We start from the raw sequence: 27,482 nt of genomic DNA on the forward strand, positions 1-27,482 counted from the left end.
AGTAGACACCAGAGCTCCAGCTGCAGAAGTCGCGTCAGTTTTAGTGTGGTGTTGGTGGTAACTCGAAGAACACATTTTAGAACAAAAGACAAGGTATGTGACAATTTGCAACAAAGTGCACATTTGCTACACCTGCGTAATTATTTTGCATAAATTATTGCATTTTCAATATCACCTTCTGACTGAATTACATCGCCGTGAACTTGACTGAGAAGCTTTTTGCGGATGTTTTGCAATTGATGTTTGTCACGGTCATGATCAGCTTTTAATTATCCCATCGGTACCCAAATTTGTCATCACCATTGTCCTTTTGGACCAAAATTAATTAGCGTTTCCATGTTAACTCTACCAGATTTTACGTGTCCTTCAAAATGCATTCGTTTCAATGAGGTATTTGTTATCAAAATCAGGCAAATGAAAGTGTTCATGTAAATCTCGAGCTAGTTCAAGGTTAGCAAGAATATTTTTTTACTATTGACCAGGTATTAGTAATCCACACAATTATGTGATTACTGTTTAATTAAATGGGCTCGTTTGACTAATTGTGTTTTCATTTGGATAAGTAAATATGGAAATGAATTACGTCAATTGAGAATTGAGGAAAAGTGAGCTTCCGATGGTGGTAATTTGATTTTTCGGTATGATTTTAGGACGTTAATTTCATTTGGAAATGTAGGGAAGGATGGTAAAATAAACACGAAGCTTTACAGCCACTTGTGAATATTTTTATAAGATCCTTGAATATAAAACCAATGACAAATAAAAAACGTGCGGCTGGTGTCGTTTTTCATTTTGTGAAATTAATCGGTTCGGATATTTAAATGGGATTCCCTCGATGGTTCTTTTCTCGTAAACCACAAATGAGGAGTTCTTGGAACAACGGCCCATTAAATCTTGAAGAAAAATTCCTACCTAATTGAGAATTTTCCATCACCTAAATGTGTAATTTCAATTTCGTTCTAATAAAAATTAAGTTTAAATTTCAGCATATTTCAGACAGCTTTAAACAAAAGCTTAAATTGCCTTGTTCATTGAGGATTTAAATAAAAATGCAGTTTGTTTTAAATTAATGGATTACGTTAATTAAATCATAAATTTATGACAACAAAAACAATTTTCCACCTTTAAAATTCTCCTGATGAAACTGAGAATTGCCGCATTTACATCATATGCTAAAACAATTTGCATGGGAATGCCAACAATAAATTATAATAAATGAATTCAGTTACTTCACATTCAGTAACTATCCTCATTAATTAAAAAAATGATTATCCTTTTTCAGAACTTGTATCATTCCACAATATTCTAGGTCAATCTTAAATAAAAAAAAATCAGTCTTTAGTTTCTACCATTGTTGGCCCTTTTTTCATTTAAACCTTTTGATCATGTTCCCTCTTAGAAGATATTTACTTACTAGGCTTGTTAAGTCCTCCTCTTTCTCGTTCAGACGTTGTAAACGTCCCGAGTCGACTTCTCCGATGGATTTTCTTTGATCCTCAGCAATTTTCATGTTTGCAATTTTTCGTCATGTCGAAGGGAGTTAATGAAAAGGACACGCCTATTAATCTAGACAACTTTTACTTCTTTTAATGCTAAGCATGCGGTTGTACAAGCGGAAACTCCTTCATGCCTGGTGTGCCCAAAGGGGTATCTTGTCGACGTCAGAAAAGTAAATCGATAAATCATAGATATGAATTAATTTGAGCAGCATCTTTTTTTTATTTGTTCTGAATCTCGGTCATTACATCATAACTCCTAATTTAAAAAAAACTGGAATTAATTTATAAATAAATCTCAATAACAAAATGGAATGAATAAGCTTCACGTATTGTTAATTGTGATTTTCAAGTTCATGGAATGTTACGGCTAAATTTAGTAATAATAGAGAAAAACTTTCCACGAGATTTATTCGTAAAATTCTAGTAGTAACCGCAATAGTAAACTCGTGTCACTTTAATTTATAATAAAAAAGTCAATTATCTCTTTGGAAAATATTCTGATAAATACGGAAAAAATTGTTTAAGCAAAAACCAAGGTTGCAACTACACATTTTTGCGGGTTTGAACTTCTTCAGATTAGTCATTTTGTAGGAAGAATTTTTTCACATGTAGACGTGACTAATGATTGCGGGAAAGCGGTAATAATGGGAAATTAACGTCCCGTAAATGACAATTTATAAGGTGTAAATATTGAATAAATTCTAAAGCTATAATGTGGTTTAATTTAACTGTAAACTGTCCGTAAAACGGCGGAAAATACTGCGTGGAACTATGGATCCTTTAAAAATGAGAAAATTTAACTTCTTTAGATTCGATTTTCTTGATTTTATCACATTTTCCATTATTCTGATATCTGGCGAAATAAAAGCTCAGAGACAGACATCGGATTTGTGGGCAAAAATCGAAATATTTAGATTGCGCGACCTAGCAATACCTGTGTCCGAACACTTTCATAAAAATGATTTACAATGACACGAGCTCTAATATCCAGTATCGAAACAAGTTTGTATCCATCCATTTTGCTACAACTTAAAATCTCTTGTTGCAGAGGTCAGCAGGTCATGGATGCCAAATTCCACCGCGTCAAGACCAAAGAAACCGACGATGATGAATACGCTCCCAACGAAATCTACAGAATATGGAAAAACGTGCTTGTCATCGGTTTCGCCTTTATGATACAATTCACCGCTTTTTGGGGCACCTCGAATCTACAAAGCTCTGTGAACGCCGACGATGCTCTAGGAACCTTCACCTTGTCTGCAATCTACGCTTCTCTCATTTTATCCAACATCTTCCTGCCAACTATCGTAATCAGGTAAGGGAGTTAATATGCGTGCTTGTCGTTCTGTGTACGGTAATTGTCGGGAAGACAAGCTCACCTGAGGCTTGTGGAGTAAATTCCAATTAAATGAACGGCGGAGATGTCAACTGGAAAAGTGCTCTGACCTTGTCCGTTCTTACTTTTAGTCTCGTAATGATTTGATTACAAATTAGCACGTTAAAACTAAATTTTGGGAATGTATAATGACTCTCAAAAGAGAATGCGCCCTTTCCTTTGCGAACAAGGCCGTCTGACGTAAATCCGTTATCACATTTTTATTTAAATTTGGTGATTTATACGTTAGAGTAAATGAGCACAAACGGACTTCACAAGTTAACAATAAAATGGTTTTTCTTTAACCTTGGTCTGGTATGCATTTTTTTCTAGACAAATGAAGATATGGTTCAATTACTACGCCTAAGGTTTTTATAGCCACCAAGGACGCAGAAAGTTGTAGAAAAGTTGTCTTATCCGTGACTCACTTGAAGGTTCAAAAGTTTACGTTTTTAAATCTTGGTTTCGTATCTAAAAGTTAATCGGCCTTAATTACGTCGTCTGGTCAAGAGTAGCCTTGTCGCTCGACCTTAACTATTGAGCTAAAACAATGAGATAATTAGTTCGTAATCTAAAAAATATTTTCTTGATTCTAAATCAATAAGAAAAGGGAGTTTCTCCAAACCCCGGCACCTCCGCCAGAATTCGCCCTCCTTAATTAACCGCTCGTTTATCACGTCCAACATTTAGATAACCTTTTTCTTTTTATAGGTGGTTTGGCTGCAAATGGACCATCGCCCTTTCCTTCATCACGTACATGCCCTTCATCATCGCTCAATTTTATCCAAAATTCTACACGATGATTCCTGCTGGTTTAGCTGTAGGTTTCGGTGGAGGACCCTTGTGGTGTGCAAAATGCACATATCTGACGGTTATCGCCGAGGCTTATGGACAAATTACGGGGATGGCGAGTGATATTATCGTAACACGTTTCTTTGGTGTGTTCTTCATGTTTTATCAGTTCTCGCAAGTCTGGGGGAATCTCATCAGTTCAGCCGGTGAGTAAGAGAGTGGAAATTTATTTCAGTTTTATTATGGCTATTTAAAAAACGGAAAAGAATCGTATCACGAGTTCCGTGCTGATTTTTTTATAAAGCAAAGCTTCAACCTCTTATGCAATATTTTGTTTATCAATAATGCGGTAATGAAGTCCAAATATATAATTAAATAATTGCCGCTTAATTTTGTCTTACTAAATGAGCAAATATTATTACGGCAATTTTCTATGTTACATCAAGCCCCGAAGCCCTTCATAATCCATCATGGACTTCAGTAAAGTGGAAATTGAACCAGGTTAGCTTATAAGAAATCTTTCAATTCCACTATTTAAATCTGTTTGAAGGTGACTGTCTGCGTCTAATCAGAATCTGCTTCATCGACATATTAAAAACGTCTCTATCTAAACTCGTTCTGATTGTCGGAATTTTCAACGTTGCCGGTCTTACAATAATGCAAACGTACTTTTCGTTGTTTGAATTCGACGCTAAACATTTTATGAAATACGCTCCTGTGTATTTCGGGCGCTTCTATGTAAGTTTCGCGGATCAATTTTTTTTAGTAGAATGTTTTTTTAGGTGCTGGTGTGTTTGATTTTTTTTTTGTTTTTCTACAACCGAATTTATACTGAGTTTTTGACGATCCAACTATGGAGATTTGACAGTGCCGGTAAAGACGTAGAGCGCAAAATTAGGAAATTGTCGTTTACGTCTCAATTGACAATACTGCTAAATTTCATTGTAGCCTGCATTTGTGCGGTGCTCTTTGTTGTTCCTTCAGATGATGATAAGCAGTTGTTTTTTATTATGACTTGGTTCGAGGAACATTTACCACTTCTGGCAGACTACTTGGGCGTCTCTCACAAGATGACGTTTCTTTTTGTACCGTTTTTAATGCAAGGGCCTTGTTTTCAAGAGTACTACGTTATATTACATTCCGAGTTTCAATTTATTCTTCTTAGAGAATTTATTAAAAATATTGACATTGGTTATGAAGATTTCTCTTTAAAAGAGTTAATGGATGACGACAACTACCAGAATGACGTAAATAAAAGATTGCTTTTCTGCATTCGACGTCACAAAGAATTGATAAATGTGGGTCACATTCTGCTGCGGGAAGGAAGTATCTTTGTCTATCTTTTTAGCGTAACCGGTGGTCTCTTAGGAACTAGTATGATGATGATATTTTTTGTGGTAAGAAAATCAAATCTGCATAAAAGTCTTTAGCTGCGTCTTTTCTTATGCAGCTTGAGGATGCGCCGGTGTTTACCTACGTTCGTTTATGGTCGTTAATTTTTGTTTCTGTAATCACGTTTGTTTTATTTATTATCAGAGGGCAGTCCATTGAGGATACTGTAAGTATTAACCATAAATTATTGAATTAAAAAAAAAATGATTTTCTGAAGACTGAAGCTATATATGACGAATTAATTGACTGTAAGTGGTACAGATGGAGTAAGGAGAACAAACAAATTTATTTTATTTTTCTGCAAAATACTGCAGAACCCTTCAAACTGAAATTTTCGAATGAATTGTCAATAAATTATGAACAGGGAGTTTCGGTAACAGAATTTAGAATAAAGGTAGACTTTAAGTTTGATGTTAAATTTTTGTAGATTGCAAAAGCGATATACTCTATGATGTCTTTTATGACTTATGTTAAAGAGTCAATAGTGTCGAAGAAATAACTAAATTTCAAGTTTTTCGTTTACGAACAGACGGTATGTAGTGGCACATTTATGTAACTCACTTTAATGTTGTAATAATGAATTATCGAATTAAATTATTTTTATTACTAACTGGAGAACTTCATTGTGTCATCTGTTTTACATGTCACTTTAACATGATGTTAAGTACTTAATCGAAATTAAATATTTAACGTAGCTTTTGTAAAACGACCCTAAGTATCTAAAGTTAAATAAATTTATGTGTTAAAGTTAAACTTATGTACAGACCTATCTTTGTACTAGTAATAAAAAAAAGTAACTAAACCAAGGAATACAAGATTTTTCTGGCTCTCGCTTTTTAATTTTCTTCAATCCTTCAGATCTAGAGAAATAATAATGTTTGAGTCGGAAACATCTCAAAAATCCTCTATTTTAACCATGTCAAGACAAAAATGCAAGAATAAAAAAAAATATTTATTACACTAAAATATACCTGGTGCTCCATATAGAAAAATCAAATTCTAGCCATTTGTGAATCCTGAAAATTAAAATTGTCTATTTTTTACATTTATGTATAAAATTTATTTCGGGTCAAATCAAGAGCAAACGTGTAGTTTTGTTATCAAACATGTCAAGTTTTGTCTTCATATCTTAAAATATAATGGTGCTGAATGTTTTTAAGTCAGCCAATGCAACTTCAAAAATGTTTGTAAAAAAATTATAACTTTATAACAACGCCCTGACCAAAAATTTAAAATTTGATACTTTTGAATAGCCTACTCCAAAACTCAAAATCAAAATCCTCCTCTAAAAGTGATTGGTTGCATTTACAAAAAAAAGTTAAATGCGGCCCTGCAAAAATAGTGCACTTCTGACAACTAAAATTGATTTTAAGATATGCATTGCATTCAGACAATTACATTTACCTTTTAAAATTTTTAAAATAGTTATTTTACTTGGCTCACCCTGTACAGGGTCCGGCAACACTTGTGTCCACCCCCAAAATCGTCTTTAATTTTAAAGAGAAAATTTTGAAAATTTGCATACGCTCACAGTTGACAAAGCTCTAGAAGCTGACGCAAAAATTTGTTTTTTATCACTGATAGTTTTGGCGTCGCGACGCCTTAAAAATCTAATTTTTAGGTAATTGTGAGGTTTTATGATATCAACCCCTATTTTTTTTTTTTTAATATAAATGTGTTAAAAATATCTCAGTTGTTATTTTACATTTAATGCAAATTGTCTTCAAAATTTGGGAAAAAAATGCTGTTTTATCAAGTTAGTTTCTAATTTCATTACGTCAAAATTGGGAACCACGTTTACACCCATCTGTCAACATTTTGTGTCACAAATGACATCTATCCTTTGGCTCGCTTTAGATTGTAACAAAAGTTTTACTTGGTGAAATTGTCGTTTTGTCGACGTTAATTAACGATTTTTGGTGTCCATAAAATGCAACATGCCCGTGTTAATCAAAATTAACTTTTGTAAGAGTGAATGAAGTGACTTCTGAAATTTTGGTGTAAACGTAGTTTGCCGCTGCGCTGTCATAATTTTAAAAACTAACTTGATAAAACAACGTTTTTTTCGCAAATTTTAAACACAATTTGCATTAGGTTTAAAATAAAAACTCAGATATTTGTATCACAGTTATGTTGAAAAAAAATTGAATTTGCGAATATTTCCGCAAACTCAAAAATCGCTAAAAATTATACTTCTTAGGCGTCGCGACGCCAAAACTATTGGTGATAAAAAACAAATTTTTGCGTCAGCTTCTAGAGCTTTGTCAACTATGAGCGTATCCAAATTTTCAAAATTGTAAGTTTAAAATTAATGACGATTTTGGGGGTGGACACAAGTGTTGCCGGACCCTGTATAATTTGGCTATTTTAAACAGACGAATCAAGTTTCTTAAACTTTTATTATTTTTTAGTTTTTTAGCGGTTTGCTGAGGTTTTGAGAACTTTTTGTTTATGTAAAAACTAGGAGTATATTTAGATTTTCTATCACAATTGGTCATTGAATATTTATTAACGAGTTTCATAACTACAAGCTGTCGAATCGTTGGTAATGTCTGTTATTAAATCGGCTAACAATAATGATTATTGTCAGTAACATTATACCCACAATTTCCTCAGTTATATGAAGACAAAATCGAAGAGTTACAGTTGTAAAAATGGATTTTAGTAAAATCGAAATTGCACCAGGTCAGCTTTCAATCAAAACTGTATTATTCTAATCAAATAATTTCACAGATGATTGTATGAATCTATTAAGACGTTGCTTTATCGATGTCTTAAAAACACATTTCTTCAAAGTCGCTTTAATTTTGGGATATTTCAACGTTTTGGTCATCGGACTATGGCAAACATACTTATCAATCTGTTGTTTTAACACGACTCAGTTTATGAAATACGCTCCTGTATATTTTGGACGGTTCTATGTAAGTTATTTAAAAAAAAAAAAAAACACTAGGCAGTGTGTCCACAGGTCTTGACGTGTTTGTGCTACATGCTTTTTTTTACCAATCGCATGTACGAGAAATTTCGTACTATACCACTATGGAGACTTGACACCGCCGGTAAAAATATAGAGAAGAAAATTAAAAGATTGTCGTTTGTGAATACGGCAGCAATATTGGCAAATTTCGGTTTATCTATGATTTGCGCGGTGCTTTTTATCCTTCCGTCTAAGGAAGATAAGGAGTTATTTTTTCTTATGAATTGGTTTGAGGAACACGTACCACAATATGCAAACTTTTTGGGTCTTCTTCATAAAATGACGTTTTTTTTTGTGCCGTTTTTAATGCAGACGCCTTGTTTCCAACAACATTATATTCTAACACACATGGAGTTCCAATGCATACTTCTAATAGAGTGTATTCAAAATATCGACCAGGGTTATGAACACTTGTCTTTGAAAGAGACAATGGAGGACGAAAATTTCCACAAAGACGTACGTCAAAGACTAATTTTTTGCATACAGCGTCACGCACATTTAATACACATCGGTAACTCAGTGCTGCGAGATGGCGGCATTTTCATCTATTTTTTCTCGATAACTGGCATACTTTTAGGAGCTAGTTTAATGATGATATTTTTTGTGGTAAGATTGTTTTTATTACAATTTTTCGAGCTCTCGCTTTGTGAAACAGATTGAAGAAAAGCTGCTATTTACCTACATTCGTATGTGGACACTTATCTTTGTTGCTGTAGTTACTTTTCTTTTATTTGCTACAAAAGGACAAGCCATTGAAGACATTGTAAGTATCAGCTCTTTTATCAATAACAACAAACACAAAACCCTTCAGGCTGAAAATATATACGATGAACTAAACAACTGCAACTGGTATATGTGGGATAAGAGAAACAAGCAAACTTATATGATTTTTTTACAAAATACTGCAGAGCCGTTTAAAATTAAATGCTCCAATGAAGTATCGATTAGTTATCAGCTGGGGGTTTCGGTATTTGAAACATTTAATTTCTGCGGTTACTAATGATTAATTTTTAGATTGCTAAAACGGTTTACTCTATGATGTCTTTCATGACGTATGTTAAAGAATCGATACTCTCGAAAAATAAATAAAGTGGTTTTGTTTATAAAAAGAAAACTTGATGCGACGGCAATACACTTTGGTCTTAAAATATTTTCATATTGACTAGCAGCAGAGTTGTTTGGTGTAATAAATTTAACGCTCTGACCTGGAAGAAAGTATAACATAATATTAATGTTAAATAAATACGTTGAATAAACACATCTTAGGTTTAATAATATAATTAATATGTAGAAACACTACCATTTCTGGTTGGCAGATATTAAAAAATTAAATGTTCTATTTGCAAGTTTTGAGGTGCTAAGTTTCTCTAATCCTGTCCTTATTTTCTCAGTTTATATTCCAAATTGAAAGGGGAAACCCTGAAACTATTTAGTTTTTTTCTCCTACTTTTTTATCATGCAATGAATTTTTTGGTTATAGAATATTCATTAACGAGGCTATAACCACAAGCTATCGATTCATTAATAATTTTCGTTAATAAACATCCATCTGATTGTCAGCACTATTATAGACCTATAATTTTCTCAGTTACATCAAAGAAGTCCAGTTAAAAGAGTGGTTTCTGTTTCAAAAATGAATTTTAATAAAGTTGAAACTGTACAAGGTTAGGTTTTAAGAAAATTTATATTATTTTAATTCATTAAATAATTTTGAAGGTGATAGTATGCGTCTATTAAGAATTTGTTTCATCGACGTCTTCAAAACACATTTCTTTAAACTCGTTGTGTTTATCGCAATTCTCAACGTTTCGGTCCTTACCGTAATACAGACGTACTTCTCAATCTACAGTTTTAGCACTGTTCAATTTATGAAGTACGCTCCTGTGTATTTTGGACGCTTTTATGTAAGTTACCAAAAGAAAACTTCTCATTATAAAGTGTTTTCAGGTTCTGACGTGTCTATTTTATATGATTTTTTTCATAAATCGCATTTATAAGACTTTTCTGACTATACCACTTTGGAAACTGGACACTGCCGGCAAAGATATAGAGAACAGAATTAAAAGATTGTCGTTCTTAAATACAATAGCAATTTTGGTAAATTTCGTTTTGGCCACCATTTGTGCAGTTCTCTTTGTCATTCCGTCAAAAGAAGATAAGGAATTATTTTTTATTATGACTTGGTTTGACGAGCACCTTCCACTATTGGCAAAATATTTGGGGATGTTTCATAAAATGACGTTTCTTTTTGTACCGTTTTTGATGCAAACTCCGTGTTTCCAACAACATTACATTTTAACACACGTAGAATTCCAGATTACACTTTTGATTGAATTTATTAAAAATATTGACCAGGGTTATGAACAACTGTCTTTAGAAGAGTTAATAGAGAACCAAAAGTTTAACAAAGACGTAAATCACAGATTACTTTTTTGTATACACCGACATACAGAGTTGATAACTGCTGGCAACGCACTATTAAGAGATGGCGGCATTTTTATCTATTTTTTCTCATTAACTGGGATACTTTTAGGATCTAGTTTAATGATGATATTTTTTGTGGTAAGAATCTTTTATTAAAATCTTTACCCTAACTTTTGGTGTATAGCTTGAAGAGGCGCTAGTGTTTACCTATATCCGTATGTGTACAATTATCTTTGTTACTGTAATTACTGCAATTTTAATCGTTTTTAAAGGGCAAAATATGGAGGACAATGTAAGTTTCACTTCTTTTATCAATTACAAAATTATACTAAACTCTTCAGGCTGAAAATGTGTACGATGAACTGAACAACTGCAATTGGTATACATGGGATAAGAGAAACAAACAGACTTATCTGATTTTTTTACAAAATACTGCTGAACCCTTCAGAATTAAATTCTCAAACGAGATGTCGATAAGTTATCAGTTGGGAGTCTCGGTATTGTATTTGAAGCTTGCTTTTATTTTCTGAGGGTAACAATTAATTTTTAGGTTGCTAAAACGGTTTACTCTATGATGTCTTTCATGACGTACGTTAAAGAATCCATACTGTCGAAAAATAAGTAAATTTCAAGTTGTTTTGTTTATAAAAAGAAAACTTGATGCGACGGAAGCACACTTTGGTATTAAAATATTTTCATACCGACTAGCAGCAAACGGTTTTTCGATAACGCTCTGACCTGGAAGAAAACATAAAATATTAATGTTGTATAAACACATTGTAACACATCTTGAGTTTAATAATACAATTGAAATACATATACAATAAAAATACTAAGTACTTTTAATAGCTATTTAACAAAAAAATGGTTAATGAAAGCGATTAATAATTGAGCGATTTTAACCGGCACGAACGTAGTGAGTGACGTTAATAAGCGAGATAACCATTGAGTTGGTTATAAAACTTTTCCGGTGTTCGAATATTGAAAAATTCACCAAAAATAGAAAATTGGTACAAATCTGGTTATGCAACCAAATATACAAAAACTAAAGCGAGGCAATGTGTATGATGGATGTGCCCTATGTGGTTGCAGTTGTCAAATTTGAGTGTAATTCCAAACGATATCTATCAAAGTAAGAGTCTCTATGTAAAGTCTAAAAATCGTCGTTTTAATTTGGTATTAGTAAACAAACAGATCCAGAACAGCGTCTGCGTGTATAATTAGTTGCCTATAATAAGCACATGAAATTATTCATTAATGTGCTTTAATACATGATTTCAGCCGACAAATCATGCATTAATAGTACTTAAAAACAAACGATTGCCGGAAAAAATTATTATTAGTCAAAGTTTGGAAGTGTTTTTGAGATCCTGTTTTAATTTTTTTAGTACATATTTTTACAAAGACAAAATTTAATGGGGGCCGAATTTAAAGGAGGAACCGGAAAACTATTTAGTATTTTTTTCCTACTTTTTCCTCATACAATAAATATTTATTGCTTATAGAATATTCACTAACGAGGCTATAACTTCGTACAAGCTATCGAATCATTAGTAATCTTTGTTATTAAATATACAACTGCTTCTAATAATGATCGTCAGTACCATTACAGACCTGTAATTTTTTCAGTTGCACCAAATGAGTACCAAATAAAAACATCTTTTTTGTTTCAAAAATGGAATTTAATAAAATTGAACCTGCACAAGGTTAGGCTTAAAAAAATTATATTATTTTAACTCAGTAACTAATTTTGAAGGTGATTGTATGAGTTTGCTAAGAATTTGTTTCATCGATGTGTTCAAAACACATTTCTCTAAACTCGTTGTGTTTATCGCAATCCTCAACGTTTCGGCCCTCACTCTAATGCAGACGTACTTTTCAATTTACACTTTTAGCGCTGTTCAATTTATGAAGTACGCTCCTGTATACTTTGGACGCTTCTATGTAAGTTACTATCAAGAGAAAAATTCCCAGTATAAGGTGTTTTCAGGTTCTGACGTGTCTGCTTTTTATGAATTTTTTCATAAATCGCATTTACAAAACATTTCTGACTATACCACTATGGAGACTAGACACTGCCGGCAAAGAGCTAGAAAAGAAAATTAAAAGATTGGCGCTTCTGAATACGGCGGCAATATTGGTAATTTTTGTTTTGGCTATGATTGCTGCAGTCCTTTTCGTCATTCCATCGCAGGAAGATAAAGATTTATTTTTTATTATGAGTTGGTTTGAGGAACACCTCCCACTGTTGGCAAAATATTTGGGAATGTTTCATAAAATGACGTTTCTTTTTGTACCATTTTTAATGCAATCGCCGTGTATCCAACAACATTACATTTTAACACACGTAGAATTCCAAGCCACACTTCTCATTGAATTTATTAAAAATATCGAGCAGGGTTATGAGCAACTATCTTTGGAAGAATTAATGGAGGATCAAAAATTCAACAAAGACATAAATCACAGACTAATTTTTTGCATACAGCGACACAGAGGATTGACAGGTGCTGGCAACGCATTGGTACGAGATGGAGGCATTTTCATCTATTTGTTTTCGATAACTGGCGTACTTTTAGGAAGTAGTTTAATGATGATATTTTTTGTGGTAAGAACGATTTATCAAAATTTTCAGCTAAACTCTTAGTTTTAGCTTGAAGACGCGCTGGTGTTTACCTACATCCGTATGTGGACATTTGTTTTTGTTACTGTAATTACTTCTATTTTATTCATTTTTAAAGGGCAAAATATTGAAGACATTGTAAGTTTTACTGTTATCAATAACAAACTTATATTAAATTCTTCAGGCTCAAAATTTTTACGAAGAACTGAACAACTGCAACTGGTATACATGGGATAAAAGAAACAAACAGATTTATTTGATTTTTTTACAAAATACTGCTGAGCCTTTTAAAATTAAATTCTCGAACGAGATGTCGATAAGTTATCAGTTGGGAGTTTCGGTATTGTATTTGAAACTTTTCTTAATCATCAGGGGGTAACGATTATATTTTTAGGTTGCTAAAGCGATATACTCTATGATGTCTTTCATGACTTATGTTAAAGAATCGATTCTGACGAAGAATGCGTAAATTTTAAGCTGTTTTCTTAAAGTTAAAATGTTGTCAGAGTGACCTTCAAACAGTCTGTTTTTTGTAATGTATGTTATAATTTTAATTCTCTAACATGGAAAAGTTAGCTAGTATAAAATAGTAGAATTGAATAAATATGTAGTCAAATTCTAAAATTTTTTAAGTTTACCTATTATTATTCTGTCTTTTGACTGCTTAGATTTTGAGCTTTTATTCGAACAAACTTTTATCTTTTTTTCTAAAAACTGGCGGCAAATGAAAATGGAAATACCAAAAAGTATTCAGTCATTTTCCCACAGTTCTTCATTATGGAATGAAATGTGTGTAAAATTATTCATACCAGCTATAGAACCAATGGTAATGTGCTCTAAATAGGCAAATATTAATATAATTGTTATAATTACTATCTTTAGTCAAGACTACAATTTTCCCAGTCATATCAAATGTGAACATACTCAAACACTGTCTTAACGAAGAAAAATGGATTTTACTAAAGTCGAAATTGCTCCAGGTGAGACTTGAATAAAATTTCTGTTTCTCATTAAATAATTTTGAAGATGACTGTATGAGCCTGTTAAGAATTTGTTTTATCGACGTGTTAAAATCAAAAATTTTTAAAATTGTTTTGTTTATTGGAATGCTCAACGTTTCGACCCTTACAATAATGCAGACGTACTTATCAATGTACAGTTTTGATTCCATTCAATTTGTGAAATACGCCCCTGTGTATTTCGGTCGCTTTTATGTAAGTCAAAAGTAGTCAAAAGAAAATTCCTCAATAAAATATGTCCGCAGGTTCTAACGTCTTTGTTTTTTGTAAAATTTTTCATTGATCGAATTTACAAGAAATTTTTGACGATACCACTATGGAGATTAGACACTGCCGGCAAAAAAGTGGAGAACAAACTTAAAAGATTGTCATTTTTGAATACAGTGGCAGTATTGGTAAACTTTGTTTTGGCTGTCATTGGTGCAGTTCTTTTTGTCGTTCCATCAAAAGAAGATAAAAATTTATTTTTTATTATGACTTGGTTTGAGGAACACCTACCACTATGGGCAAATTCTTTGAGCATGTGTCATAAAATTACGTTTCTTTTTGTACCTTTTTTAATGCAAACGCCTTGTTTCCAGCAACATTATATTTTAACACACATAGAATTTCAGTGTACACTTCTAATAGAATTTGTTAAAAAAATCGACCAGGGTTATAAACAATTATCTTTGAAAGAGTTAATGGATAACGAAAAGTTTCACGAAGACATAAATCAAAGACTAATTTTTTGTATTCAGCGACACGTAGAATTGGCAACTTGCGGCACCTCACTGTTACGAGAAGGTGGCATTTTCATTTATTTTTTCTCAATAACTGGCGGGCTTTTAGGAACCAGTTTAATGATGATATTTTTTGTGGTAAGAACATTTTTTTCCAAAATCTTCAGTAAAGCATTTCAAAGTATAGCTTGAAGAAACACTGGTATTTACCTACATTCGAATGTGGACTCTTGTCTTTGGTGCTGCAGTTACTTTATTTCTAGTCGTTTCGAAAGGACAAAACATTGAAAATATAGTAAGTTTTATCTCTTTTATCAAAAACAAACTTACACTGATTTCTTTAGAGTAAAAATGCATACGAAGAACTACACAACTGCAAGTGGTATACATGGAATCAGAGAAACAGAAGAACTTATCTTATTTTTTTACAAAATACTGCTGAGCCGTTCAGAATTAAATTCACAAATAAATTATCGATAAATTATCAGTTGGGAGTTTCGGTGCTGGATTTAAAACATCTGTAGTCAAATGTAAACATTAATTTTCTAGATTGGTAAAATGGTATATTCTATGATACCTTTGATGAAGTACGTTAAAGAATCGATACTGTCGAAGAATTGATATGTTTAAGTTGGTTTCCTCGTAAGAACAGGATTTAGTGAAACGTTGTAAAAATGTTTTCATAATATAAGTATTTAAATCTCAGTTTTTTCAGTTTTTTGGTTATTATTCTCTTTTTTCTTCGTTTTCAAGTTTGCAAATTCCTGTTCAAAAATGTCAAAACAACTGCGGGCTAAAAGTCTTTTTATCACTACTAGCTTGAGAACATGTCATTATGTCGCCTGCTTCACAACTGTGAAATTAAATTTATATAATGGGTGCTAAATTAAAGGAAACAAGCAGAAACTATTTAGCCTTTTTTCCATACTTTTTAATTATGCAATAAATGGGCTTCGATTAGCAAACATTTACTAACGAGGTTCATAACTAGAAGCTTGTTCCCTAATGTTGCTATTAAATAAACAATTATTAATAATAATGATTGCTTGTCAGTAATATTATAGATCTACAATTTTTCCAGTTTTATCAAATCTGTACAAAATAGAAGACTCCCCTTCAGTTACAAAAATGGATTTTAGTAAAGTCGAAACTGCGTCAAGTTAGACTTCACTAAAAATGTTATTACTTTAATTAATAATTTTGAAGGTGATTGTATGAGGCTCATAAGAATTTGTTTCATCGATTTATTCAAAACACATATCATCCAACTCGTTTTGTTTGGTGCATTTCTCAACGTTTCGGCTCTGCAAATAATGCAAACGTACTTTTCAATTTTTAGATTTAGTACGGTTCAGTTTGTAAAGTACGCCCCTGTGTCTTTTGGACGCTTCTATGTAAGTTACCAAAAAAAAAACTTGCAAATATTAATGTTTGCAGGTTTTGACGTGTTTGATTTTCATGCAAGTTTTTAAAAATCAAATTTATAAGAGATTTTTGACTATATCCCAATGGAGTCTTGACAGTGCCGACAAAATTACAGAAAGAAAAATAAAAAAAATTGCCGTTTTGGTATACTGTAACTGTTAGTAAACTTCGTTTTAGCTGTCATTGCGTCAATACTTTTCGTCGTTCCATCAAAGGAATATAAGGAATTATTTTTTATTATTATTTGGTTTGAGGAATATCTACCACTGTTGGCGAGCTTTTTAAGTCTTTTTCATAAAATGCAGTTTCTTTTTGTGCCGTTTTTGATGCAGGCGCCGTGTTTTCAACAACATTATATTCTAGCACACTCAGAGTTCCAATGTATGCTTCTGATTGAATTTATAAAAAACATCGAGCAAGGGTATGAGCAGCTCTCTTTGAAAGAGTTAGCGGAAGATGAAAACTACCAGAAAAATATAAAGGAAAGACTAATTTTCTGCCTACACCGTCACGCGGAATTGACACATATCGGAAACTCAGGATTGCGAGAATCTAGCACTTTTATATTTTTGTTCTCGATAACTGGCGGGCTTTTAGGAACTAGTGTAATGATGATATTTTTTGTGGTAAGAACTTTACATCAATATCTGCGATTAAATGTTTCTTGATTAGGTTGAAGACGCTTTCATATTTACCTACATTCGTATATGGACCCGTTTCGTTAGTTTAATTACTTTCGTTCTTATCATTTTGAACAGACAAAGGATTGAAGATGTTGTAAGTATGGCTCCTTTTTATCCTTACCAAACTTACACACATCTTCACAGACTGAAAATATTTACGAAGAACTAAACAACTGCAAATGGTATACATGGGATAAGAACAACAAGCAGATTTATCTCATTTTTTTACAAAATACTGCTGAGCCGTTTAGAGTCAAATTTTCGAACGAAGTGTCGATAAGTTATCAGTTGGGAGTTTCGGTATTGTATTTGGAGCTTCTCGTTATCATCTGAGGATAAAACTTAAATTTGTAGATTGCCAAAACGTTTACTCTATGATGTCTTTCATGACTTATGTTAAAGAATCAGTTCTGACGAAGAATAAGTGAATATTATGTTGTTTTTACCCGTCTTCACGCTAAAATACTGAAGATTAATTTATTCATAAAACTCACGCGTAAATTGGAGCCACATTGCAAAACTCCACTACTACACTCAAAACTGAATAAATCAACAATGTTTTTCCAAAATTATGTTTTTCATATCTGAAGCTGAAATCTTCTACCACCAAAAGAATAGAGAAACAGAACTTTTCATTCAAATAATCAAAATGAAATTAAATCCACAAGACTCCAAAATATTAAAGAACTCTTGAGTTTAAAAAAAAAATAATGTTTGAGTGCAATTACCTTAAAAACTCCAAAATGTTTGAATATTCAAAAAAATCCAAAAATTTAAAAAAGTAAAACAATTTAAGAGATTAAAATAACAATACAAATTTCAAAATCCCAAAACAGCAATCTAAGAAACTTAAGAATTTATCGACTGCTAGGCACTCCAATGAATCTAAAAGTTCAAGATTTCAAATACATAATGTTATGTACTTTTATGTAAAATCTGCAAAAGTTTATATTATATAATTATAATGCACAAACTTCGAACTTGTCTTGTCTCTAAATGTTAAGCTGAAGGAATTATCTCTGCCCTTTCCATAGTTTTGAAAAGAATTTCAGAATTTTCATAATGAGACTCATTCGGTTTTCTATTAGTAATTTTCAGTAAATTGAATTTACATCTCGTAATGCCTTAAGAAACAATAACGATTATTGCCACCATTACTTGAAATAGCACTTTTCATTATTACTGATTATCTAACGTCTTTATAATATAAAAATGTATCCGTAACAATTACCATTAGTGTGTAAGCGTGTGAATCACAAAGATGGACTATACAAAAGTTGAACTAGAAACCGGTAATTTGTAAAAATTTGAGTTCTTCCTCCTAATATATTTTTAAGGTGACTGTTTGCATCTAATCAGAATGTGTTTTATCGACATTTTCAAATTGCCCTTTTCACACCTCATTCTCCTAGTCGCAATTGTTAACGTGATCGGTCTTACAATACTGCAAACGTACTATTCAATATTTTACTTTACTGCAATTCAGTTCTTAAAGTTCGCTCCTATATATTTCGGACGTTTCTATGTAAGTAAAAAAATCGCATGATTTACGATTTGCGATTTGGGAATTCATGCGATTTTTTTACTCCGTTTTTTGCAGGTTTTGATATGTGTGTCTTTCATTCTGTATTTCCACCATCGGATATATAAGAAGTTTTTAACTTTTCCCCAGTGGAAACTTGACAGTGCTGGCAAAACTGTCGAGAAAATGATTATTAATCGGTCGATTTTCTCAACAGTATTAGTATTTATCAATGTAGCAACTGCTACCATTTGTGGTATACTCTTCGTGGTGCCGTCAGTAGAAGATCGCCAATTGTTTTTCATTATGACGTGGTTTGACGCTAACTTGCCGCTATTAGGGGACTATTTGGGTCTGTCTCATAAGGCGACGTTTATATTCATACCATTATTAATGCAATCGCCGTGTTTTCAACTCAGTTATATTTTCTCTCATATGGAGTACCAGAGTATCCTTCTGATCGAATGTGTGAAAAATTTAGAAACTGGCTACGAAAATCAAAGTCTGAAAGAGTTAGACAATAATAAAAACTACCATCAAGAGATAAAAAAGCGGTTGCTTTTTTGCGTAAAACGTCACACCGCATTGTTAGTTCTGGGCCATTCAGGGTTAAGAGAGTGGAGCTTTTTTATTTACCTCTTTACAGTTTCAGGAAGTCTTATCGGAATGAGTTTAATGATGATTTTCTTTGTGGTAAGATGATTACAGTAAATTTATTGAATCACATGGTTTGTAGCTTGAGGAAGTTTCCGTATTCACTTATGTTCGTTTGTGTACATTAGTTTCTGTTGCCGTGTTCACTGGTGTTTTGTATGTTATAACAGGACAAAATATTGAAAACACTGTAAGTTTTTATTATACCACTACTGTCGTCTAATTTCACTTTGTAGTCGGAAAACATGTATTTGGAGTTAAAAAAGTGCCGATGGTACCGATGGAATAAAGAGAACAAGCAGGTTTACTTTATTTTATTACAGAATAGTGCCGAACAATTTAAAATTAAATTTTCGAATGAAATGTCTGTAAATTATGCATTGGGAGTCTCGGTGTGATAATTTAATTATGCTAAATTAATTAATTTATTGAATTTTGCAGATAGCTAAAGCAATATATTCTATGATGTCTTTTATGACGTACGTTAGAGATTCAATATTGGAAGGCTCAGATTAAAATTTTTAAGAATGAAATTCTGCAACGACTTCTTTATAATACGAGCATTTGCACTTTGAACGGTCACTATGTAATAACTGAATACAAATTTGCACCGCACCGCTAGTTAGCAAAGAGCACATAAATATTCTGAAATTGGTTTTCTTATTTGCATAAAATAATAGTTGCAATTCACCAGAAGCTGTTACAATTTATTTTACAACTTCAATCTTTTTGCGATGTAAAAAATTGTATGTCCCTTTGTTGTATTAATAAAACGTTTCAAAGCTAAAATTCTTAGATTTTGTATTGCCGCTTTATATCCAAATAGCCACAAACTAAATTAACTATAATTATCAACCACAAATTCGTAAAATTTATGGGTACAAAATCAAGATCAGTTAAGTACGCTAAGCAAACGAGTTTAATGTGGTACCATCAGGTATATTAACAAATCTTAAGTTCAAGATTTCAAATACATAATGTTATGTACTTTTATGTAAAATCTGCAAAAGTTTTTACATAAATATATCATATAATTATAATGCGCAATCTTCGAATTTAACTTGTCTCCAAATGTTCAGTTAATGAATTTATATCTGCACTTTTCATAGTTTTGAAAAGAATTTCAGAATTTCCATAATGAGACTAATTCGGTTTCCTATTAGTAATTTTCAGTAAATTGAATTTACATCTCTTAATGCCTTAAAAACAATAACAATTGTTGCCACCATTACTTGAAATGGCACTTTTCATTATTACCAATTATCTAACGTCTTTATAACATAAAACTGTATCTGTAACGATGAGCATTAGTGTGTAACCGTGTGAATCACAAAGATGGACTTTACAAAAGTTGTGCTAGAAAACTGTTATTTGTAAAAATTTGAGTTCTTCTTCCTAACATATTGACATCGAAATATGCAAAAAAAATTAATCGGTATTTTCAAAATTTTACACTGATTGTGTAATTAAAATTTGTAAAATTGCGATATTACACAGAATATTACGATTTATTTCATGATGTTTTTTATGACGTATGTAGGTTAGGGAAACAATGTGATACCATCAGGTATATTAACATTAATTAATTACAAATTAATTAATTATACTGATCTACGTTTAATGAAGAATACATTTCAGAAGAATATTACCATAATTATCTCTTATAACTCCACGATCATCAACCAACTTTCGTTCTTGTAATAAAAACGTAACGAAAAAAATCTGCATTAAGAAGTGAGATTCTGAATCATAAGCATGGATTTCAGCAAAATAGAACTCGAAACAGGTGCTAACTTCTAAAAAATTCTTAATTATCTCACGATACCAATTTTAAGGTGATTGTCTTCGGCTGATCAAATTGTGTTTTATCGACCTTTTCAAAACCAAATTTTCAAAGCTAATTATCTTAATCGGAATAGTCAACGTGTCAGGTCTTACAATAATGCAAACGTACTTCTCAATATATTATTTTAATGCGATTCAATTTTTGAAGTACGCCCCTGTGTATTTTGCACGGTTCTATGTAAGTTAATTGCAAGTTTTACTCAACTAAAACGTATCATTGCAGGTGCTAGCTTGTTTGTCTTTTATTCTTTATTTCCATCACTGGATTTACAAGAAGTTTTTAACTTTACAACAATGGAAACTCGACAGTGCTGGTGAAGTTGTCAAAAAAAGGATTTTAAATTCCTCAGTTGTTTCCACAAGATTGATATTAATAAATGTAATAACTGCAACAATATGTGCTGTGCTCTTTATCATCCCATCAGTGGAAGATCGGCAATTGTTCTTCATTATGACGTGGTTTGAGGAGCACATGCCGCTGTGGGCAGACTATTTGAGTTTTTCTCATAAACTGACGTTTCTTTTTGTACCGTTATTAATGCAATCACCTTGTTTTCAAATACATTATATTCTCTCGCATATAAATTACCAAGGTATCATTCTGATAGAATTTGTAAAAAAATTGGATATGGATTATGAACACAACAGTTTGGAAGAATTGTTTGACAATGAAAACTACCATCGTGAGGTGAACCAGAGACTGATTTTTTGTATTAAACGTCATTCCGAATTGCTACATCTAGGCATCTCAAACTTAAGAGAATGGAGCTTTTTTATTTACCTTCTTTCAGTTTCAGGAGGTCTTATAGGGACTAGTTTAATGATGTTTTTCTTTGTGGTAAGAAAATCTCAGTTAATTATTTTCCCCACTAAGTTTATACAGATTGAGGATCCATCAACCTTCACTTATGTTCGTTTATGGACTCTAGTTTTTGTTGCTTTGTTTACGGCTACTATGTACATTATACAAGGTCAAATGATTGAAGACACCGTAAGTTTCAATTGTGGATTAATTGAAATTACGATAATATTGATTTTTAGTCGGAAAATTTGAGTAACGAATTAACAAACTGCTTGTGGTATCGATGGAACAAGGAGAATAAAAAGATTTATTTAATTTTTTTACAAAATTGCAGTGAACCTTTCAGGATCAAATTTTCAAGTGAAATGTCAGTAAATTATGTATTGGGAGTGACGGTACTAAAAATGAATTAATTCTAATCAGAAGTTTATTAATCGATATTTTGTAGTTAGCAAAAACGATTTATTCTATGATGTCTTTTATGGCGTACGTCAAAGAGTCAATTTTAAAAAAGTAAACGTTAAAGTCACCTCTTAATGTTACGAGCAATATTTACAGTATCATGTTAATACGGACATTTGCATTAATTTATCCATTAGCTTACAGTTTCAAGACAGTGGAACTGTGCCATCATTAAACACAAATTTACACTCAATTTTAGTTCTACTCGCACGTTTATACATAGTTAGCTAAAGTCACTTAGCATTTTACTATTTTATTCACAGAAAAATAAAACTTGATTGAAATCCACCAGAATCTATTATAACTTAATTTATTTGTGCTGCAACTTTGTTTGTAGTGCATCAAAATCTGTTTGTGTCTTCGGTGAATACACATGTACATATTCATGTTGTTTATCAATCTGTTTTACCCTAAACTTTATTTTGTTGTAGTAATTGTATGAAGGGAGGAATGATGAAATTGTTAATACCCGGCGCCTCCACCATTTTTACATTCACAATAAAAGAAGAAGAATATTTTCAGTTTAATATTTTAACTAATTATATTAGTTTTTATTTTAACTGTGTATTAGCATTGTTACACGTGCAGAAAACGTCCTGTCTACTACTTTCTCACGTATTTTGCTTTGCGTGAATAGATAAATTGATTGAACCGAATTATTAATAAGTAATAAATTAATATCTGTAAATTATGAATTAGAAGTCACGGTGTAATAATTTAATTATACTGAATTAATTAATTAAATAATTCAAATTTGGAGATTGCTAATTATTATTAAATAAATTACAAGAGGTCCTATATGACGTACGTTAGGGAATCAGTAATATAAAGTTCAAATTAAAATTTTAAAGAATGCAATTCAACAGCGACACCTTCATAGTAATCCAGCATTTGCAAATACAAATTGGCACCGCATCGCTAGTTGGCAAAGAACACATAAATATTCTGAAATGGTTTTTTTTATTTGCATAAAAATCACCAGAAACTGTTAAAATTCACTTCAATGTAAAAAATTGTATGTCTCTTTGATGTACCTATTAATAAAGTTTTAAAGCTAAAATTTTTAATTTATGTATTACCGTTTTATTTCCGAATAGCCAGAAATTAAATTAACTATAACCATCAACTACAAATTCGTAAAATTCATACAAAATCTAAATCTGCTAAGTACGCTAAGCAAACGAAATCAATATGGTACCATCAGGTTTATTACCATTAACTAAGTACAAATTAATTAATTATACTGATCTGCGTTTTATAAAGCATACATTTCAATAATTAAATCTGTACCTCGTAATGTCCAAAGCAGATTATTACCACAAATATCTCTTATTACTCCTCTATCATCAACCTAATTTTATCCTTGTAATAAAAACGTAACGAAAGAATTCTGCATTAACAAGTGAGATTCTGAATCATAAACATGGATTTTACCAAAATAGAACTCGAAACAGGTAACTTCTAAAAAATATTTTATTATCTCACAATACCAATTTAAGGTGATTGTCTTCGTCTGATCAAATTGTGTTTTATTGACCTTTTCAAAACTCAGTTTTCAAAGCTAATTATCTTAATCGGAATAGTTAACGTGTCGAGTCTTACACTAATGCAAACGTACTTCTCAATATATTATTTTAATGCCATTCAATTTTTGAAGTACGCCCCTGTGTATTTTGCACGGTTCTATGTAAGTTAATTGCGAGTTTTTACTCAGCTAATCGTATAGTCGCAGGTGTTCGCTTGTCTGTCTTTTATTCTTTATTTCCATCACCGGATTTACAAGAAATTTTTAACTTTGCCGCAATGGAAACTCGACAGTGCTGGTGAAGTTGTCAAAAAAAGGATTTTAAATTTCTCATTTCTTTCCACCACACTGATATTAATAAATGTAACGGCTGCAACTATTTGTGCTGCGCTCTTCGTGATGCCATCAGTGGAAGACCGACAATTGTTCTTCATTATGACGTGGTTTGAGGAACATATTCCACTATGGGCAGACTATTTGAGTCTTTCTCATAAAGCGACGTTCCTTTTTATACCGTTGCTAATGCAATCGCCTTGTTTTCAAGTGCATTATATTTTTTCCCATATAAACTACCAAAGCATCATTCTGATAGAATTTGTGAAAAATTTGGATATGGGCTACGACGATAAAACTTTAGAGGAATTGTACAGTAATGAAAACTACCATCGAGACATAACCAAGAGACTGATTTTCTGCATTAAACGTCACTCCGAACTAATCCAGCTGGGCAACTCAGGCTTAAGAGAGTGGAGCTTTTTTATTTACATTCTTTCAGTTTCAGGGGGTCTTATAGGAGCTAGTATAATGATGTTTTTCTTTGTGGTAAGAAGACCCCAGTTAATTATTTTCACCACTCGGTTTATAAACAGATTGAGGGTCCATCAACCTTCACTTATGTTCGTTTGTGGACTCTAATTTTTGTTGCTGTATTCACAGCTATTATGTACATTATACAAGGACAAATGATTGAAGACACCGTAAGTTTCAATTGTGGATTAATTGAAATTACGATAATATTGACTTTTAGTCGGAAAATTTGAGTGACGAATTAACAAACTGCTTGTGGTATCGATGGAACAAGGAGAATAAAATGATTTATTTGATTTTTTTACAGAATTGTAGTGAACCTTTTAGGGTCAAATTTTGCAGCGAAATGTCAGTAAATTATGAATTGGGAGTGACGGTACCAAAAATGAAGCAATTGTAAACAAAAGTTAATTATTTGGTATTTTATAGATAGCAAAAGCGATTTATTCCATGATGTCTTTTATGGCGTACGTCAAAGAGTCAATTTTAAAAAGTAAACGTTAAATTTACCTCTAACGTTAAGAACTGTATTTACATTTTCATGTTAATACGGACATTTGCTTTAATTTATTCTTTAGCTAAAAGTTTCAAGACAGTGGAAACTCTACCGTTATTAAACACAAATTTGCAGTGAATTATAGTTCTAGTTGCACGTTTACTCAGCTAGAGGCACTTAGCATTTTACTATCTTATTCACATAAAAATAAAATCTATTTGAAATTCACCAGAATCTGTTATAATTTAATTTATTTGCGCTTCAACGTTGTTTGTAGTGCATCAAAATCTGTTTGTGCCTTCGGTGAATACACATCTACATATTCATGTTGTTTATTAATCTGTTTTGCCCCAAACTTTATTTTATTGTTCTAATTGGAAGAAGGGAGTGACTGAACGTCAATACCCGGCGCTTCCACCATTTTTACATTTCCAATAGAAGATATTTTGAGTTTATAGATTTAACTAATTATACTGCTTTTTATTTCTTATGGTATTGTCATCGTTACACGTGCAGGAAATGAACAGTAATTTCCCGTCTACCTCCTTAAGCATTTTGCTTTGTGAGAATATAATCGATTTCCGAACAAATTGATTCAATCGAATTAATAATTTATAGATTAACCGGCTTTATATTTCAGTGAATAACAGGAAGAATTTTCTATTTTTTGAGCTTTCAAGCGGTCATAACAGAACAAACACAATACCAGCATCTAAAATATAAAAAATCTTGTGATTATTTTGAGCTTTGAATTGTAATAATTGAAAACTGCAGAACTAGCATCAGAAATTTATCTCAATTCTGGTTTTGGCACTCCAACAGATCCAGCGTGGATAATAGTTAAAAATAAAGTAAAAAAGAAGGAGACAAAAGGATGATAAATTATTATAACTGTGTCAACTAGTTTTCTCTGAAAAAGTTTTTCCAGTAATGATATCTTGACGTAATTATTACTAATGGCCATCAAAGTGATTCTTTAGGTACTATCTTAGTTAGCTGAATAACTAATTATACCTGTTAATTAGATTGTTGCTTTAATTAGTTGATTTTATAACTAGAACTCCTCTTTGAAATATCATTGTTAATTTCCTCGTTGACATCCGAAAACAACTCAATATTTTATTCACTCCGAGCTGGTGTTCATTACGCATTCTGTTCCAGTCCTTTCGTCTGGAGGAATCCCGGAGCAGACCGCACTTCTGACCAACACCACAGTGAGCAACCTTACATCGCTGTTATCCGAGACCGTAGCTACGTCCTTACAAAACGAAGGATCAAATGATCTATGCGGCGCCAACTTTTGTCCCGGAGCGGCGGCCCAAACAGCTAACCCTAATTTAAATCCTCCGGAAACGTCAAAAATTCATCTCATCACCGGAATATATCTAGCTTGTATGATAGTAGCCTGTTTAGTCGTGGCGCTTTTTGTTGACCCTATGGATAGGTAAACGAAATTTGATTTTCCTGGCGAGATTGGGATTGTTGATATTTTTAGGTACGGCAAAGGACGCAAAGGAAGCGGAACTGGCCTCTCCGGACTCAGACTTCTCGCAGTCACGATGAAACAACTTGCCAATCCCTATCAAATATTAATACTTCCAATTACGATGTTCATCGGAGCTGAACAGGCCTTCATTGCAGCGGACTTCAACTCCGTAAGTTTGTTAGTTGGGTCACAGCCGATCTATGATTCCATGTCCGTTTGGTAAAGTGAGTTAAAGAGGCTAGGAAAATATTTTCAGTGGGGTTCAAGACTTATAAAACTGACCGCTTTGAACAGTATTTAAACGAAGAGTCACGATTTAAGCAATTTCTTGCAAAACGTCTCCGAAAGATCTCCTCAATATTCCAGTCGATATCAATTTTACGACCTGCAAAACCCTCCTTAATAGAAAATTCTTATTAAAGTGTTATTTATATCTTTTTCCATCACTTCTCCCACTTGTTATCTGAAAATTAATACGTTTTTGAGTCATGAGGGTAATTTACGAGCACCTCCCTCCATCGTGTGTGCAAAACTTGGCGATATAATAAAAAACGAAAAAGCAGGAGGTATACTAAACGCTTTTTTATTGTGCTCAAGACGCCTTTAAAATTATGGTTAAGCGATCCCATAAATTTCTTTCATGTAAACTAATCCACGCTACCCATTTCAGGCGTACGTCTCCTGCGGTTGGGGCATCAGCAACATCGGCTTCGTGATGATCTGCTTTGGGGTCTGCAACGGAATCGCGGCTATCTTCATCGGAAATTTAATCAAAATCACCGGAAGAAGTCCTGTCATATGTTTCGCCCTATCGCTCCACGTGGCGCTGATTGTGACTCTTCTTGTGTGGCAGCCAAGTTCCTCCAACAAACTAGTTTTCTTTGTCATCGCCGCTTTGTGGGGAGTTTGCGACGCGATCTGGCTGGTGCAAATCAATTGTAAGTAAAGTTGTCAT

At 32.5% G+C, this 27,482-nt stretch overlaps 1 protein-coding gene across 1 annotated transcript in view; it reads left to right on the forward strand.

Annotated features, from left to right (window-relative positions):
- LOC148168628 (UNC93-like protein) overlaps positions 1-27,482 on the forward strand; it is a 28,004-nt gene continuing 522 nt past the window's right edge. Inside the window, exons 1-6 of the mRNA XM_088045788.1 lie at positions 1-93; positions 2,548-2,814; positions 3,586-3,872; positions 26,203-26,485; positions 26,537-26,696; positions 27,198-27,465. Coding sequence (XP_087901914.1) covers positions 2,561-2,814; positions 3,586-3,872; positions 26,203-26,485; positions 26,537-26,696; positions 27,198-27,465 — 1,252 coding nt within the window. The 5' untranslated portion in view covers positions 1-93; positions 2,548-2,560. The remainder of the gene's footprint in view (positions 94-2,547; positions 2,815-3,585; positions 3,873-26,202; positions 26,486-26,536; positions 26,697-27,197; positions 27,466-27,482) is intronic.

The sequence above is a fragment of the Gnatocerus cornutus genome, chromosome 9 (genome assembly GCF_029298725.1).
Source record: "Gnatocerus cornutus isolate USDA-ARS CGAHR chromosome 9, icGnaCorn1.1, whole genome shotgun sequence".
NCBI lineage: Eukaryota > Metazoa > Arthropoda > Insecta > Coleoptera > Tenebrionidae > Gnatocerus > Gnatocerus cornutus.